Below are 19483 nucleotides of genomic sequence, written 5' to 3'. Positions count from 1 at the left end.
ATATATGTCATTTTTCATATTTCTTCCCTTGTTCTTTGTTTTATAAAGAAATTAATTTAAAAAGATGCAAAAATTGCATGAAAAGTCTAACTCTGATTTCAGAGTCCTAGTTTAAGATTACAGTGGTGGGTGTCGAAAGAAGCAAGATAGAAAGAAAGTCACCAAAGACTTTTCTTACCAATTTCTTGCGTGTATACTCTACAGCTCGCAGATCCGCTAACCTCTCTTCTTCCTTTTTCTGCTCTTTAGCCAGCAGATTCTCTTCATTTATCTTCTGAATCTCCTGAAGCAAATCCCTCTGCTCCTCCTTCTTCCTTTCAATGGACTGTGATAATACCGCACAAAAAGATGAACTCATACTATTTATGTGAGTTAGAAAACTCTTCATAATTTAAAGGAGAAGTCCACTTCCAGAACAAAAATTTACAGATAATTTACTCACCCCCTTGCCATTCAATATGTTAATGTCATTCTTTCTTCAGTCGATAAGAAATTATGTTTCTTGAGGAAAACATTTCAGGAATTAGACTTAGACAAGATGAGCAATTGAGGTTAGAGAGTATAGAAATTGTCAATTTGTTTTGAAAATGACCGATTGTATTGCTAGATAAGACCATTTTCCTCGTCTGGGATTGTTTAGAACCATTTGAAGCTGATTTAAACTGCATTTTGGACGTTCAAACTTGAGGACACCATTGACATCCATTATATTGAGATAATTCCTGAATTTTTTTCCCTCAAGAAACAATTTCTTATCGACTGAAGACAGAAAGTCACATCTTGGCTTGGAAGGGGGTGAGTAAATTATCTGTAAATGTTTGTTCTAGAAGTGGACTTCTTTTTTAAACTGATATAGAGATTCATTGCATGTACCTTGAGCTCTTCCATCTGTATCTTCTCCATGTTTTCCAACAATTGCTGACCCTCCTGCTCTTTCAACTCATCCTGTAGCATTTTCTCCTCCAGACGCATCTGGATCTGGTCCACGATGCACATCTTCCCACTTAAATAAAACCCACCCATCAACCACTGGTAACAGTGCATTGTATTTAGAATATATAGAATAGAGAGGGTAAACACCCTTACTTAATCATTTGCTGCTTTCTCAGCTGTTCAATTTGTTCTTGGGTTTCTAAGGCCCGGCGACGCTCCACCTCCATCATGGCATCCAATCTCTTTTCTTCCTCCAGCCACTCTGTACGGTTCAGTTTCTTCTCCTGAATCTGCATATCCCGTACTACATGACACTGCACTTCCTGAATTAACTGCAGGAGTACAAAGGCAACATTTGCATGTAGGCAACAAACAGTGGGTCATACACTGCGTCTCATTTCGTCTGTGTCCTCCAAAGATCGCACTTGTTGGTCGCATACATCACTGAGGCAGTCTCATTTAAGAAAATCAACCATTAGATCACGAAGTAAGAAAGAAATGACTCAATATTGTATGTGACTATTCGTTATGGTCCTGTCTACCTCATTGAGCTTCTTGACTTCGTCCTCTTGTTCCATTCTCAGGGCATTGGCCCGTTCCAAAAGGTACTGAGCCCTGTCCCTCGCCTCTGCCTCAAGTTCACTGAGGTTCTGGTTTTTCTGTCGAGAAAGATCTGCCTGACGCATCTGTGCTTTTCTCTGCTCTGCAGCATCCTGCACAATAACAACAATTAGATTTAGCCAAGTAGTGCTTGGAAGACAGCCAAAGAACACAGTTTTGCCCAAGATGTGTTTTTTAAAAAGTTAACTTTTTTCAACTTGACCACAATTTTTAGAAAGCTGTGTCTTGCTTGAGGTTTTACAAAAGAAACAAAACATGTTTACATAAAACACAGTGGTGAAGCAGTGCAGTGGAATGCAAAAACAACATATTCTATGTAAATTAAATGATGCTTCATACAGAGCCTTTGTTGTTATTAGAATACTTTGTTTTTTCAGCTGCAAACAAGAATCAACAAATCAACTGGCTGCTTGTTAAACCTCTCAAAAAGCATTAAGTTACCTGTGTTTTTAAATGCGTTTGTACAATTTTTATAACATCTCACAATAAAAAAACAAACATTTCAGCAAAAGATCACAAAGTATCCTTTCATAACACTTAATAGGTGTTTTATCTGTATAAACATTTGGTTACACTTTATTTTGATGTTCCACTTTAGACGTTCTACTAACTATAAGTAACTGTGCAACTACATGTCTACTAACTCTCATAGTCGACTGTTAGGTTAGGTTTAGTAGAATAAATTGGCATACAGTATGTCAAAAAAGTGAGTTCACCCCTCACATTTTAGCAACCATTTTAGTATATCTTCTCAAGGGACAATACTATAGAAATTAAACTTGGATATACTTTAGAGTAGTCAATGTGCAGCTTGTATAGCAGTATCGATTTATTGTCCCCTGAAAATTACTCAACATACAGCCATTATTGTCAAAATAGCTGGCAACAAAGTGCCAATATATTGTGTTCTGGCACTGTAGTTGCAAAGTTCAGTCGTAGTACAAGCAGGATGTGACAGGTGGTCAGTGTGGCATTCGCCCCACCCCTCCTCCACTGTGATTGGTTTGATGGTTTGAAAGGCTGCATTAAGTTGAAAATTATTTAACTCTTGGCGCAGAGAGAGAGAGAGAGAGAAAAATACATCACAGTTTTTATGATTTCCACTTCCCGCTACAGTGAAACACCCCCATTACAGGACTGATCCACCTACAATTTTGAGGATGGAGATGGTGTTCTTCTGCTTATAAGCTTTGCCTTTTTGCACCATATATATACTGCTGATCCATGGGTCCAGAAAGTTCCAGTTTGGTCACATCACTACATAAAACATTCTTCCAGAACTCGACAGGTCTACACAAATCAATTTGAGCATGTTCAAGTTAGCCTTTTTGATCTTCTTGGTCAAGAGTGGTATTCAGCAAGATGCCTTAACATGAAGGCCATACCCGTCTAATGTTCTTCTTATACACAACATTAAAAGGTTTTTTCTCCTTTCATCTGGTTATTTTGCAAGTCTTTGGTTGTACATTGCAGTTTTTTCTCAATTGCTCTAATCAAACATTTTATGATATTGTGTGTTGTTTTTTTTTCGTTCAACACCCTCAAAGGTTTTGTGGTACAACACATTTTAAACTGAGGAATAAAGCTGCTAGCTGTGACTCTAGGAACTTTTAATGTCTTGGAAATATTCATGTAGTCTAAGACTTTCTAATATAATTAAATTATTTCTTCTCAATAGCTTTTGTGAGAGCTCTGTTGACTTTGCCATATATGCTACTCAACTTCAGCACATGCATAGGCTAATTGTTAAATAGGCGTTGAATAATTATGGTGTGTTATTTAAAAAAAATCAAAAACGTTATATAGTGTCATTATCATTTTTATTATGACTGTAAACTGTTGTAGATGCAATTTTAATAAAGTTCTGGATCATTAGATAAGCTTGTATTTGTAAAGTACTGCAGTCTCTGGGGGTTGAATAATTTTCATTGGAACTGTGTGTGTGTGACACTGCTACATCTGGTAAAATATTAATTATAAAAAAATAAATAAATAAACTGCAATTACTAATTATTATTTGTGTTACAATAGTATCAGTGTTGTTAAAATCTAATGGACAATGCATTTATGATAACTATTACTATCTAAACATGGGACCACAGATATACAGGTCCTGTCAAACAAAACCTCACACCTTTATGTTCAGATTATGCATAATAATGGTAACACTGAATCATCTCAGAGAGAGTTTTACAGAGACACATTGTTTAAATGCTAAATAGAGAATGACAGCTGCAGTATTGGGAGGATTTTCCGTGGACATACATTTGAAAGCTTAATATACTGTCCGTTCCTCTAATAAAGCTGTTGAATGTCTTCAGAAGACCTAGAATTTAGTGCAGGAAAATGGTTATGCTTCTTTATAATAGTTTTGTTGTCCTTTTTGGAACTTACAGTAACAACCATAATGCACGATATTGGATTCAGGTTGCTCCCATGCCATCTGACCGATACCTGCTCCAGCGATAAAAATGTTTTGCTCTGATATGTCAAGGCATGGACTTCACAAAGACCTCCAAATATGTCCTGTGGTATCTAGCACCAAGACATTAGCAGCAAATCCTTTAAATCCTGCAAATTACAAGGTGTGGACACCATGGATTGGATTTGTTGGTTCAGTAAATCCCACAGATCAAATTGAGATCTGGAGAATTTAGAGCCCAAGGCAAGACCTTGATTTTTTTTTTATCATGTTCCTTCGCAGGTGGACTTGGTTTTTCCACATGTTGGAACTGCATAGCATCTTTTCGGAGCCATCTTTATCGTTTGGTTTCTGCATAGCAGGCTTGTGCACAATTCAGAATTGAATTGAGAATGACTCCTAAATTCCAATTCAATTCTTGAATTTGAATTGAATTTGAATTGATGTCAAAAACAGGATCTAGAATTACAATTCGAATTTGAATTAAAGGAAGCAGAATAGCAATGCAATACAAATTCAAAGAAATTCATATACACAAGTGAAGTGTTTAACTTTAACAATGAAGCTTTACAATATATGTCAGATATGATTTCATTACATATTCTATAAATGATATTAGTTTGAACTACTTGTACAGATTACATTGTGTTATTTGATTACTTTGAAATGAAAATAACATTTTGAACAAAACTAATCAAACATTGAGGGAGTGATTTTTTCAAGAATTTCATTATCCAAAATTTGGAACAAAATGTATGAAGGTTTGAGGAGTGACTAGTTATGTGTAATGAAATTATGCTATTAAATTACAAAATAATGTAATTGTATGTGAGATTCAACATGTTCTTTCTGTTGTATGACTGTGTGGAATGTCTTTGAATTGCCATGAATTTAATTCCACTTCCTTCATTCCAACTCCAATTCAAATTCAACTTCCTGTGGGGCGGAGTCAATTCAATTCAAATTCCAACTCATGAATTGAATGGCGGCCAATTCTGAAATTCTGAATTGTGCACAAGCCTGCTGCATAGACCCACATTCACATCTCGTGACTTACTCTACATGCGCAAATTGGTTGATGGGGCTAAACAGGCGTTGAACTTCTTCTGTGGATGCAGTGTTTAGCAACACTATTACATCATGGAATGGCACATTCCACAACCTGTTATTTTTGCAGACCGCTGTCAATATAAGCTGTAATTAACAATCAATTTTAGAGTTCTGAAACTTACAGAATGCTTTTATACTGCAGTTGTAGTGGCCACTATTATAATTACAAAAGTGTTCATGCATTCATTTTGGGTTCAAACATGTAATTAGTAAAAAAAAAAAAAGAGATTTTGAGATGGCTCACCATGGCTTCTTCACGGGCTTGGCGGTGGGCCTCCAGCACAGCTGCCTTCTCTTCTTGGCTAGGAACATGAGATTCTTCCATGATTCGCCTAAACTCAGCCGAGGTCAGGATGACAGACTGCCCAGATGGGTCCTCATTTGGGATTCTGCTTCAACAAAACAAGCGCAAATAATGTGCTTAAAAACAGTGCAAACAGTAAAAACACCAAACATGACGTACTGAGATAAACCAGGCACTTACTTGGTAACATTTAAATTACTGGTTTTGTTTGCATCAAATATATTACAGTGCCTTGCAAAAAAATTTACATACCCCTTCATTTTTTTTTGTTTTATTCAGTTGCAGCCTAATGATAAACTGTTTCATATGATTTTTTTCCTACATCAATCTACACCATAATGACAAAGCAAAAAAAAAAACTGTTATAAGTACATTGCATTGCAAGTATTCATACCCTACGCTGAAGATTTGCACATAAACATTTGGCAATTATCTTCTTCACCTCACCTCTTCACCTCTCAGGGTCACATTTCAGGTTTCTCCAGAAATCCTTGATTGGGGTCAAGCCCAAGCTTGTCTATAGCAACTCTTGCTGTGTGGCTAGGGTCAATGTCCTGTTGGAAGGTGAGCCTCCTGCCCAGTCTGAGGTTCTGAATGCTCTGGACTAGGTTTTCACTAAAGCTATCTCAATATTTTGGTGCATTGAGTTACTCTGACAAGTCCCTCAGTCCCTGCCAATGAAAAACAGCCCCACAGCATGAAGCTGATACCAGCACACTTTACTTTTGGGATGGTACTCTGCAGGTGATGAGCAGTGCATCGTTTCCTTCAAACATGATGCTTGGATTTGAAGTTAATCAGACCAGAGAATCTTGTTTCTCATAGTATGAGAGTCCTGATAATACTTTGATTTGAAACAAAGTTAATCCACTCCTGACGTCAGGATCAGAAGGAAGGCAATGCAAAGACACATTTTCCACAGCTTTGCACTGCATAGCATCTTGTTGTATTCAGAGCCATTTTTATCGTTTGGTTTCTGCATAGACCTATGTTCGCATCTCTTTATGTACACTACATGCGCAAATTGGTGGATGGGGTTAAGCAGGAACTTCTACTGCAGATCCGGTGTTTAGCCACACTATTACATCATGGAATGTTACAAGCTGTTGTTTTTGCAGACTGGCTTCAATATAAGCTGTGTTTAGGCTAACAAGCAAGTTTTGAGTTCTGAAACTTACAGAATGTTTTTATAGTACAATGACCTTTATATGTCAAAATATCAATTTTGGTTTCTAGAAGTTGCAGTGACCACTGATTCTAAATGTGGAAGTGATCATGCATTCATTTTGTTTTCAAACATGTAATTCAAAAAAAAAAAAAAAGGTCATCTGCAGGAAGCATGGCTAAAATTTCTTGGTAAATGGGTGTAGTGACTTTGCTTTACAAATAGCACAGTGGACCAACACCAGCATATGACATTGCACCCCAAATCATCACAGACTGTGGGAACTTAACACTGAACATTGTGTAGCCTAGTGAACCAAACTGAGAGACCATTTTGAAGACTCAGGGTGTCAGGATCCTGCCCTGACAGCCATGTCTATTATGTCTTTGATTAATGTGCCTTTGTTGGTGATGTGCTTCTCTTGTTCTGCCCCTTGGTTTTCCTTCACCACGCCCCCCTGTTTAGTCCAAGGCTGTATCCGAAATCGTCCCCTATACCCTCAAATAGGGCACTATTTGAGGGGACAGCCATTTTAAGTGGTGTTCGAAACCATAGTGAACGTTCTCGAGTGCACTCATTCAATCCCACAATGCAGCGCAAAAATGAGTGTATAACCGATGTACGCTCAACAGCTAGAGATAACCCATAATGCACTGCGAGAGTCGCGCGCCGACTGAATTCCCGCGTCTCGCCAGAGGATGGCGTCCACAGCTAAATCATCCATCGGTTCATTTTACAACGCGATTGTCCACGGCGTAATACAGCGTAAAACACATGTACAAATTTGTTGTAAATTGATTATTAAATTGTTTAACCAGGGTTTATACGTAAACTCCTTGACATAGTTCAAAAATAAATCCTTTAATCTTACTACTCGAACTGTCCGTTTTAAATGATTGTTAAACAGTAGGCAATACTATGCAAAAGCGGCAGTCCTTCCGGTGCACTTAGTGTCCGAATTCACTCACTCGTTTTCATTCACTCCTTCAAGTGGACTGTATGAGTGGACTAATGTAGGGAATAGTGAATAGGGTATAGGGGGCGATTTCGGATACAGCCCTAGTCTAGTTCTCGTTTACTTGATTATGTCCACCTGATCCTCGTGCTCTGTTCCTTTATAGTGTGCACCTTCCCTCACTTTTCTGCTGGTTCGTTGTGTTTGTTTCTTGTGTGTACGAGAATTAATTGCTCCTCAGCTAGTTGTATTAGTAGTGTTTTTTCTCAATACTCTCTCCTAGTCAGTCTAGCTTTTCATTTAGTTCTTTTAAAGTTTATTACATTTTATTTGTTTTTGTTATTTTACTGTAAACTAGTTCCTGTCTTTATTTTGCTCTAGTTTCCTAAAGCATTTAGTTTGGTTGTTTTTTTGCTGTTTGTTGTTCTCTCTTGTAGTCTTGTTCTGTGTCGTGTAATGTCTTGTGTTTGTTCCTGTTCTGTGTCCTGATATCCCCCCTCGCTGCTGCTTACAGGACCTGGCTATCCAACTGGACTGGTTTAACTACAGCTCTAAGAATCAAGCCCTATCTGGTGGTGCTCCATCTCCCTGGCTCTACAGCCCAACCTTGCCCGGGTCCATCTCGGCTGCCATCTTGTTCCCCTGTTGTCTGCCCTGCCTCACTGTCAAGATTATCCTTGATCATCACCATCACTATCCTTACAACTTATAACTTTGTTTTATCAATAAATGTCAATCCCCTGATCATTCTGCATTTGGGTCTTTTCTAGAATGCTGTACCAGATCCCTGACACAGGGAATTTTTGCAAGTGTTTTAAGTTGATTATTTGATTGGCATCACCATATTCTAGTTTGTTGAGTTTGGGATTTTGTTAAAGGAACACTCCACTTTTTTTGGAAATAGGCTCATTCTCCAACTTCCCCCGAGTTAATAAATTGAGTTTTACCGTTTTGAAATCCATTCAGCCGTTCTCCTATTCTGTCGATATCACTTTTAGCATAGCTTAGCATAGATTATTGAACCGTAATATGGCCGAAGCAGGCCGAGTATTTTCAAAAATGAGTTCCCAGCTAGTTTAGCATTTGCACATGTGCTGCGTGGTATTACTGCTCCTGCTTCAGCCTTATTACGGCAGCAAACTTCCTTGGCTATTACGCCGGAATGGGAGTGTAGTTCCTAATCTTATTAGCCTTGAAAATTGAAGCTTTGCATTTCCAACCGGTCTTAGTACACGATATAACTACAGAAGAGTCAAGTTTTAAATAGGACAAATATCGAAACACGTTGGTCATTTTTGAACGTGATGCTATTGGTCTAATAGGATTCAATAATCTATGCTAAGCTATGCTAAAAGTGATATCGCCAGAATAGGAGAACGGCTGAATGGATTTCAAAACGGTAAAACTCTATTTATTAACTCGGGGGGAGTTGGAGAATGAGCCTATTTCCAAAAAAAGTGGAGTGTTCCTTTAAATGTGAGCCAAATCGTCACAATTAAAAAAAAAAAAAAAGAAAAAAGACTTGAACTACTTCAGTCTGTGTGCATTGATTGTATTTAATACACAAGTTTTGCAATTTGAGTTGAATTACTGAAATAAATGAACTTTTCCACGACGTTCTAATTTATTGAGATGCACCTGTGAGCGAAGTCAGCAGTGTTTACAAGGTGTTTGGCTTCATCAAAGTGTCAAATGCAAGTAAACATTTGAAACATTTAAATTATCATTTTATGTTTGAATTATTTTATATCATTATTAAATATAGCATTTTAATAATGCAAAAATAATGCTAATCTAAATTTTACTTGTATTTGATAATATGATGTCATGCATGCCACAAGCTGCTAAATGTAACATTCATACACATACAATATTGTTTGATTCTTTCATTTTATTAAGAAAAATGTAGCCTTACTCATGACTACTGGCAACACGAGACTTAAAAGTTAGTAGAGATCACTGCTGCAAGATCCTGCGATAATTATTTCCGCCGTATTGAATTTAGTTTTTACGCGAGAGAGCACAGTGTACTTGTCGAAGAGGAAACTATAAAGGACATTCCTACATAGTCTTGTAAATATCTGTGTTTTCGTTTTGACGTGTTCATTATTTATCTATATTTGTTATCTTGTGTAAGAACCATACATTTACCTTAGGGGTTGAGCAGATCGTAGTCGATAGTGATCTGTGACAGTTCAGCATGCATGTGATCAGAGGATTAATTGCAAAATTTAATAGATAATAATAAAAGTTAATAATTTGTACGTCTTAACAAACTCAAGCGATTTTAAAACGGCACAAGAATAGGCAAAAGAGCAAGCAACAGAACAAACACAGCTTTGACAAAGATTAATCTATATTAATTTATACAGTTAACACACTTAGAAAAACTGGCCAAACTGAGGAGAAGTTTCAACATCTGGAAAAGCAGTTAGAAAATGAGGGAATCTGGGCAGCAATGATAAAAAAAATATATATATATTTCTAATATTTCCTCCCTCACTAAAGCTGTCATCTTTGAAAAAGTCAGTCATTTATTTGAACTATTATATTGAATTTATGAATGAACAATGGCTTGTTACATACAGAGAGTGCATGAGCTAATTGAATAGAATATCTTTGTCATTGTACAAGTACAATATGATGCAGCATTATAACCTAAACATAATGCAATTAAAATGGTAGGAGTGAATTTATTTCTGTACTAGTCATTTTGAAATGCCAAACTTAATCTACAATTGTTAACCACCTCAATCTGTAAGGGTTTTATATGTCCAAATTCAACATGAAGGGGTGGTTTCTTCTTTGGCAGATGCTGTGATGACCCACTTCCCGGCAGCAACAGAGTTGGACTTAATGCAGTTGGGTAGCATTTTATAGAAGAAATAAAACCAATAATTGACAATTTCCTTTGAGTTCACTGTTGGTTGTTTTATTTGTTAAAATAAGTAAACCAACAAATGCTTAACCTTTATTTTTTGTGATAGTGTGAAGTGTCATATTAGATTTCTTTCTTTTAAATATCTTATTATAGGTATTTCAAATGTTTTATTTATTTATTTTTGTTTATTATCTTAAGTTGTTAAATTACGTATTTTTCTCATTAGATATATATTTAAGCGTATTTTATTTATAATATTTGATTTTGTCATTAATTCTTTTGCATTTTTATCAGTTTGTATTGTCTTGTTGCTAAAAAAAAAATTCTTAATAAAAGCTGTATGTGTAATTTGTTTGGACAGATGGCAATTTTGTTGTCTTTTAGATATAAATATTTAGGCATTCATTAGCTGTCTACTTACTGACTAGTCTATTTTGGGCTATTGTTAGATGTCTATTAAATTTTCACTGACAGCCCAAATTCAGTCTTGTTTTAGCCTAGACGCCAGGGCTGTGTTTGAACGGCATCTTTTTTTTTTTTTTTTTTTCCAACCTTAACGGCATCTTTTAAATGCAAAATTGCTTGCTGGGGAGCTTTGTTGATTATAATGGAGCTTTGTGAGATCGCAAACTAAGATGAGTGACAGCTTTGAATAATTTTGAAGAGAGTTTGTAAATGAAATATTAATTTAATACAACAGTTAAACAAGAAATTATTAATGATTTTGCTCTATTTTGTCATCAAAAATAAAGTCGCAACTGAGCCGTTGCACAGCAGTGTTTCGTTTATGAATGAACCTGTGTTTTTAAACAAATGATTCAATTTCCAATTCACAAGGACAAAAAAGTAAGTGTAGAGACTTGCCTCAGAGCAAAAACCTGTTTGTATCTACTTGCCTGAGGTCCCTGATGAGGTCTTTTGTGATGATGCGCACTGTCTCTGACTTTGGCTCTTTGGATGCAGGAGCAGAGGTTGACAGTCTCCTTGATCTTACGCTTCCGCCTTCAGGATTATCTTTCATACCAGCCTCAGAATTCTGAGAGAAAAGAGAGTTAAATCTTTTTTCTTTTCATTTATTGTTTAACACTGTTCACTAAGCTTATTTTTTACCTGTTTTGGGGTTCCAAAGAGGCTCTCGTCCACATGGGAGGTGAGGGCCCGTGTGCGATAGCGGCGAGTGAAAGCACTGCTGCTTGACTGCTTTCCAGATGAGGACGTGGCGCTTTGAGGCTGAAAAGCATGAAACATGCAGAATCGTAAAGAATTTAATGATTTCCTTTGAGGAACAAATGTCATGTAAACAACTAGTGAGTAGCTGTATGATTTAAGTCTCAATAACACACACAGGCTTTCAAGTTTTATTGGGACATTCCATAGATGTAATGGTTTTTATACTGTGCAAACTGTATTTTTTATTGCCTTACCCTAAACCTAACCCCTTTCACAAAACTTTCTGCATTTTTGGATTTTCAAAAAAACCTACCAATTGCTTGGTTCATTTATGTTTGACTAAAAAGCACCGGTTCATAAGATTTATTTGTTATTGAATTGGTCTACACTTGCCACTGAATGTAACGTTAGAATGACTAACAGCGTCAGAACTGTTACTAACATAATGATCTCAGTACTTCGAAAAAAGTTAATACCCCAATCTGAATTGCAAAGCGAATGGTTCATTGTCTCTGAACATAATATAACGTTAGTGTGTTTCAGTTTGAAAAACACTTACCATTTCCTTTGTGCTTTAGTGAAAAAAGCCGTGTCCGACGTTTTAACAGGGATGGCCCACAAAAAGAGCCAGAGCAAAGTGAAAACGTATCGCGTGTATTTCTAATTAAAAATGTGTTTAAATGCCACTATAAGAAGAAATGGGGAGTAGCACAGATAAACCCGACACACTCCGGCGGTGTTTTGTTGTTAACGTTTCCATGGAGACGCAGTTACTGCGGTAACGTCCAGTATCTGAATACCAGAGCCCAGAGCCATAGAGAAACGTAGCTGTGTCTCATTTGGAAGGCTGCGCCCTCCGGAGGTTGAATCCTCCAGAGGTTGCATCCTCTGTAGGACGTGTATACGAAGTGTCCTTAACTTAGAACAAAAACGAGACGGCCTTCGTAGGACGGGAGGAAAGAAAAAAAGGACAGTTGGAAAATGAAACAGGATTTATCATGTTACTATGCAAACAAATTTAGAGCATCGTTGCACTCTCACACTACTTAAATGAAGGGAAATTATTTTTAAATTTGTAAAGTAATTTGAAAAAAAAAAATGCTTTTGTTTTACTTGTTTTATTTTATTCAATGTTTCAAGAGCTGCAGCATATCTGTTAGAGAAAAAAATAGGAGGATATTAAGAACAACCTTATCCGTTTTTACCGATTTAAATGATAAACACTACATCTTAGCTTGTGTGTACATCTGCCGGTGCCAGCATTTTTCAAATTAACGACAGTTGTTTACGGCGACGCAAAGAATTGTGGGTTATCTGTAGTAGCAAAAGATACATCTCATGCATCCTTCGAATTTCTGTGAAAGAAGGTCGCATTTGAAGTGTCCTACTTGCTTTTCTGAAATGAGACAGCCTCGATGACGTATGCAGCCTTCGAATGCGACCTCCGGAGGGCGCATCCTTCTAAATGAGACACAGCTACAGTTGCGACACTCCCATAGGCTTCCATAGGAACTGAGGAATGCGGAAGTAAAGCGTGTCATGGAGCGGCCAATAGTTCCAAACAACCAATAGACCTTTTTCACAGAAACCGGAAATACGCAATCGCAGGGTATGCAGACTTCCTGTGTAATGTCAACACAGCAGAAAGCCGGGTAATTTAAAATGGAGAGAGTCTACACAACTTCCCTCACTGGTTTGCCAAAGATAACTTTTGCCGACCTGATAAGAGTCGGAGGAAAACTCACAAAGAGGAACAAATTGGATAAAGGATAGCCTATAAATAAGATGACCAGACAGAAAAATTCAGGACAGTCCCGAAATCTAAGCTGCTGTCCCGAATCCTGCTCTAATTGTCCCAAAAATTAAACTGGTCTGCAGTGAAATCAAAGTAAAAATGAATTTAATGACTTGTGCAGAGTTCCATAAATACATCCTGGGAAAGACAGGAGTGCTGGCAGCAGTGAAAAGCTCTGCAAAATATGCTGATGTCGAGCCTCCACAACCTTGGTAGGCTATATAGCTCAAGTGTGAATTTATAGTTATATTGTTTCTATTAATTTATCTAATTCATCTAGGCTATATGCACAAAGACAATACGACCTTTTTGCTTTATAGAGTAGATGAAGAGAGCGCAAGTTGCAGCAGCCATTAGGACAGTTGAAAGTGCGGGCAGAAGTCGCGTGAAGTCAGACCGGTCGAGGGCGAGGCACCGCGTTCAAAATACTTCTATAGCCTACGTATTAGGCTATATCAATTTATATGCATATGTACTTGTTAATAAAATATATATATAGTTCATTAACCTCAGTTTGAAGTATAAAAAATGCCTAACGTTACTTCTATATTATATGTAGGCTACTTATATTAATAAAAACATGAAATTCATTAGCTTTATTATTCATTACACCCCCCCTCCCGAATTTCAACCAATCTCATCTGGTCACCCTAACTGAACCAGATCTTAAGGGAAGGGTGTCTAGCAGACCTTTTGAGAACACAAATTGTGTGAACCAAAACAGGCCCATGTTTGATTCACCAAATGACTGAAGGTAGATTTGGAGTCACAATTGATCTTAACATAGCAAATAAACAAGCAACTTTAGGTAGCTTGGCATGAAACACTGAGACAGTGTAAGGTTCTACATGGTTTATTAAAAGACAACTCAATCATACAACCAATCTCACTTCTCCACTGGAAACAGTTTGTCCAATAGTGGAGGTCCTCACAGCAACATCTCTTCCTAAAAAGGAGAAATAGTAGTGAGAAAGGCCACGAAGTCACAAATCAAGTGGAAATAGTTACTGCGTGCACTTACTCTTCCTGCCACAGCTTTGCTCACAGGAGCCAGAAGAGGGATGGCACACTGCTGTACTGCAATGGATGAAGATCTGAAAGAGAAAAGGGTTAAGCCATAGAATCCATTAAAGATTAGGGGTTCAGGAAGAGCTGAGAGCATACGGTTTCCTGCAGAGGAGCCAGTGATGCTGGATCAACAAACGTGAACATCTTGACAACGAAGCGCTTGTAGTGGGTTGGGAACTGAAGACCAGACGCTCTAGTCACTGGAACCAGTGCGGTCAGGTAACGGTCATCATAGTAAGGGCATCTGAAGAGGAAAGAGGCAGTTAGAGAGTTCCTCACAGCAGACTAGCTGGATAAAGACTGTCGGTAGACTCACCCATCAATCAGAAGATCCCACTGGGGTAGACTGAGTGGACTGGGGGTTGATGTCGCCCAACAACGTCCCAGCATCAGGACAAGGTTGGGGTCAGTCCTCTCCAGAATGCGCACCTCAACATACACAGGCTCTCGCAGGACTTTCGTGACGGGATAATCAGCAGCACCGTAGTAGGACGTGTAGGCCTCATCCCCTGAGGAACACTGGGGTTTAACCACAGTCCACTGCAACCTGGACTTTAAGACAAGTCTTACCTTCTGCGCAACCTTTGGTGACACATTGGCCATTGGCCAGTCTAAGCTCCACTCTGAGAGGTCCAGGAGCAGCTACTGGTGGAGGTGCAGGAACACTGTTGACCTCCACAACCAGAGCTTCCACAGCAGTACCAGAGTACCTACACTGGAAGAGAAACCTGGACAACAAACGGTCAACTTGTAGAGTTTGTCAGAGATGGTACTTAAGATAAAGGGTACGAGTCACCTACTCAAAATGGCTGTCTCTCGTGATGGAACCAAAAGGACCAACGCCTACTTCATACAAGGAGGTCATTCTGTTTTCATACACCACATATCCACTGTCCTCCTGCAAATATGAACACTGTTGGCATCCAGCCCATCATAAGCCATGCAGAATAAAGCCAGAAGCATCTCCTCACCATCATGCTCGTGCCACATGCAGTGACAGGGAACTGGTATATAGCAAAGAAAGGTGTAGAGTCAACAGGAGCGCAAGGTGGTTCACTTCCACCCACTAGACGGACCGAATCCAGACTCAGTCGAGGCAGCGTAACATCTCTAGCCACCACTACCACAAACTGACCATCTCTAATACACTGGACAGTCACTGGAATGACATACAAGAGTAGATTAATGTGGGTAACAAACATTAACCAAATTTCATCAGATTCGAAACTCTTACCTGCTTTCCCATAGTAACACTGTTGTCCGTTAAAGCAGCAGTTGATAGCCTCACACTCAGCACCACTGATACCAGGTTGTCCACATTGGATCTGCTCATAATCAGCTACAGCACATTTGTCAACAGGCTCGGCCTTCACTGGCTGCTGAAGCTGAAATTTCTGAGGAACCTGCTGAGCAGATTGTTGTTGAGCTGACTGTTTAAACCGATGGTCAGACGGCTGGAACATCAGAGCTTGAGGATTCTGAGCTGGAAAACCCATTTGAGGAAGAGCACTGCAAAAAGAACAAGCCAAAACACATAGTGTTTGGAAATAACATAAATGCCACTTTCCTGCCATTACTAAACAACTGAGCATAGTTTCATGAGGCCTTGGACTGCTATTTATACTCTGAAAATGAATAGTCGTTATCAACCACACCCCCTTTAATCAAGAACCATTACAGCTGCTCTGACTAATTAACTTTAACTTCACATTTGATTGGATGTTCTTGAACAACAGTGGCTGCATCTTACTTAGTATTTTTGTCTTGATTCTAGTGAAAATTTCTACAAATTCCTAAGTTAAGATGCATTTAAAATGCATCTTGATTTAAAAATATTTTACTTACCCCATTGCCAGATAATTTTAACTGTTTCCAGGGAGAAAAAACTAAATTAAGTGCATTTTGCAAAAAACAAGATAATATCTTAAATACATCTTACGGGCAAAAACGCTGTTTTTTCATGCAGCTGTGAAGTTTGAGATTTAGGCCTTTGTGTTTTTTCAGAAAACAGCCAAACATCACTGATAAGTGTTTCTTTTATAGCACTTTATCTATTTGTATCAATAGATTTCAATTACAATACATATTTTTAAGGCCAAGAGTTTTTTTCTCCTACACTGAGCCATAAATCTCCACTTCAGCAGCACTTTACATTTGTATTCTGTCTATATCCTGAAGGTTTTTACAGAGGGATTTGTTCATATTAGCTTGATTTTATACAACATTTTCTCCCCAAAATGGTAAGAAATACATGTTTTTTGTCTGTTCAAAGTTTTTTCCTGAATTATGGAGTGATGAAATGATATACCCCAAATTCCCTCTGTAAAAGCATTTGACACTATGTCAAAAAATTTGAAATTTTGAAACTGACTTCATCCAGTGTTTAAATTTCTGGACTAGAAATGTATGCAAATAAACACATATTTCATATTATCAATGTAATCGATCAACTGGGTCAGTAAGGCGATAACTATTAGTTCTCTTTTTTACCCTATTCACTGGCAGTGTCTCGCCTTAATTTAAGAATTTTTAGAAATTTTGACTAGAAACAAGATAAAAATACTAAGATAAGCCTTTTTTTTTCTTTTTTAAAAGATAGCCATCTCATGGGGGGTGGTGCAGATGTACATGATTATTGTCAAATGCTCATTAATATTCTTAAGGGATAACTATGAATATGTAGGAGTTCAGAAAGACTGGATTCAATAAAACAAAGAATTTTAAATAAGAGTACTGGTTTTTTTTTTTTTTTACGTACTTGAGAGCGTCGAGCCGGAGGAGAGCGAACCGGAGTCGCTGCGCACGCACCCGCATCCCGCGATCGTTATGTCCATTCACTCCACACATGCACGCGCTCCAGAGCACACTGCATTTTACTTCATCACCACTGAACAGCCATGAAGTTACAATAGCGCACGAATGATCCAACTCCTTAAAACAAGCTACAGGTGTCAAGAATCACAGAGGAACTTTTCCTTTTCAGCAATGGGATCAAAGTTACTGGCCTTAGTTCAGTGAATCGGCCCACCCTCTGTGTTCATCCCCTCTAGTGGCCCTCCATATGGGCAATGCTGCATAATTGGGTCAACAGTGTGTGCCTGCATTGGCTGTTTCTCTAATATGACTGACAGGTGCTTTATGATCCATTTGCCTCACTTTTAAACCTCTGAAAAGTGGAGTATTGCCATATTGTGGTGCAAGTTTGGCTCTTAAAACACAATCAGTCTGACAAGATAAAATAAAGCCATTACAGCACAGACTATTAATCCGAACTCAGAATAAATTACACTAGTGAACACCATACACACTTGTGCAGTTTGTAATTTTACCATTAAGCACATTCATTTACATTACTGGACCTGGACCTTAAGTTGTTCAGAGTAATTGTTAGTCTTGAGAATTTTTGGAAGTACTGAACATATAAATTTTTCCACTAAGAGTTTATCCGGGACGTTCTAAAACGCTTAACGTGGCTTAATGTACGTAAAAAACTACCAGGAAACCCCAAATTTCTGTCAAACCTTACTTGGAACAAACACTAACTACTATCAAAAAAACGAGTCCTTATTCCACAGATAAAGTGAATAATATCACGTTAAGCGTTTTCTCCCCCATAGAAGCCCGTTGTAAGGAAACTGCTTAACGTGGTTTAACTTACCTTAACAGCGACCAGGGAAGACCAAACTTCTGTTAAATTTCACTTATAATAAACACTTTCTGCTCTCAAAAGAACGAGCTCTCATTCAGCATATAAAGTGATCGCCCCCCCATAGAAGTCCATTATTCAAAAAAAAGTTTAACGTGCTTAAAATTTTACTTATAATAAACACTTTCTGCTGTCAAAAGAATGAGCCCGTATTCAGCGTATAAAGTGAATAATATCACGCTTTTCTCCCTATAGAACTCCATTAAGGAAAAAGCTTAACATGGTTTGTTATAATGGACTTCTATGGGGGGCGATCAAATTTATATGCTGAATAAGAGCTCGTTCTTTTGACAGCAGCAAGTATTTATTATAAGTAAAAATTTAACAGAAGTTTGGTTTTCCCTGGTCGCTGTTGAGATACGTAAACCACGTTAAACTGTTTCCTTATAATGGGCTTATTTGGGGGAGAAAACGCTTAACGTGATATTATTCACTTTATCTGTGGAATAAGGGCTCGTTCTTTTGATAGTAGTTAGTGTTTGTTCCAAGTAAGGTTTGACAGAAACTTTAAGCGTTTTAGAACGTCCCGTTTATCCATAACTTTCAAGGTAAGTAACGTAGCTAACGTTAGAAAGCAATCAGGCTAACAAATTACTAGTGTGTCCACTTAGACCGAGGACTAGGGTTATAAGGTTATGTATGGATAGTATAGAGGACATGTACAACTTTATTAAAGCAATATACCAGTCGTGGTCTTGATGTTACAAACAATCTTGCTCGATGTTTTCGCCATCTTTGTTGTTTAACTGGTTACCGGCATACTGGGGCGGAAATAGGTTTACACAGCAATTGCGTATTTCCGGTGCAAAATACGGAAGTTGTGAGAAAGGTCTATAGACTATAGTTCCAGCATTGAAGCCCATTCATTTCAGTGCTTCTCAAGCACAGTCGCCGGTAAATTGGAGAAATTACTGCATTTTTTTTTACATTTTAACGCATTGACCTATTGGAAAACTGGCCAGTTGTGGTATTTTATGAAGCGTGTCATAGTTAATGTTTATCGTTAAAAAATAAACAGTTATACTGTAAATGCAGTTAGATAACGTGAGAAATGCCGTAATAGCTACCATAACCAGATACTAATTGTCATATTTTTACAGTTTTAGTCTTTCTACAATCTTTCTCTCACTGTAGGAGGTTGAATGAGTTTCAGTAAAGACTGCATTCAAGAAATACGATAAAAATGTATGCTGAATGCAATTCGTTGCCTTGTGTTTTTTTAAACACTATTTTCATCTTTTCTATTATGTTAAATGTCATTTTTGCTTGCCTTTTAATATTCAGTTATGTTGTATATTTGAATATCATAAAATAACTCGAGTAAATTACTTTTTTTTAATTTAACATTAAATC

The 19483-nt window shown here is 37.7% G+C and overlaps 2 protein-coding genes across 2 annotated transcripts in view; both read right to left on the bottom strand.

Moving 5' to 3' along the window:
- The window catches only part of cfap45 (cilia and flagella associated protein 45), a 29558-nt gene extending 17112 nt beyond the window's left edge, over positions 1-12446 (bottom strand). The window contains exons 1-8 of the mRNA XM_073850153.1: positions 12336-12446; positions 11502-11621; positions 11288-11427; positions 5331-5475; positions 1476-1646; positions 1087-1265; positions 874-1003; positions 179-325 (exon numbers count right to left, since the gene is read on the bottom strand). Coding sequence (XP_073706254.1) covers positions 179-325; positions 874-1003; positions 1087-1265; positions 1476-1646; positions 5331-5475; positions 11288-11427; positions 11502-11621; positions 12336-12446 — 1143 coding nt within the window. The remainder of the gene's footprint in view (positions 1-178; positions 326-873; positions 1004-1086; positions 1266-1475; positions 1647-5330; positions 5476-11287; positions 11428-11501; positions 11622-12335) is intronic.
- Positions 12447-14228: 1782 nt separating this feature from the next.
- LOC141345280 (zona pellucida sperm-binding protein 4-like) lies at positions 14229-17238 on the bottom strand. The gene is made up of 9 exons (XM_073850152.1): positions 17183-17238; positions 15659-15933; positions 15396-15583; positions 15225-15322; positions 14995-15152; positions 14741-14933; positions 14521-14668; positions 14378-14450; positions 14229-14302 (listed from the first exon to the last, which is right to left on the bottom strand). The coding sequence occupies exons 1-9, from the start codon at positions 17236-17238 to the stop codon at positions 14229-14231; spliced, it is 1263 nt and encodes a 420-aa protein (XP_073706253.1).
- Positions 17239-19483: the final 2245 nt, after the last annotated feature.

This window comes from Garra rufa, chromosome 11 (assembly GCF_049309525.1).
Source record: "Garra rufa chromosome 11, GarRuf1.0, whole genome shotgun sequence".
Taxonomy (NCBI): domain Eukaryota; kingdom Metazoa; phylum Chordata; class Actinopteri; order Cypriniformes; family Cyprinidae; genus Garra; species Garra rufa.
This window is presented reverse-complemented; position numbering and strand designations above follow the sequence as displayed.

Coding starts and splice junctions, on each gene's coding strand:
- LOC141345280 (XM_073850152.1), bottom strand. CDS start 17,238: ATGCGGGTGCGTGCGCAGCGACTCCGGTTCGCTCTCCTCCGGCTCGAC. Junction 14,934..14,994: donor CACCAAAGGTTGCGCAGAAG/GTAAGACTTGTC, acceptor AGTGTTCCTCAG/GGGATGAGGCCTACACGTCC. Junction 14,669..14,740: donor TGGGATCTTCTGATTGATGG/GTGAGTCTACCG, acceptor TTTCCTCTTCAG/ATGCCCTTACTATGATGACC.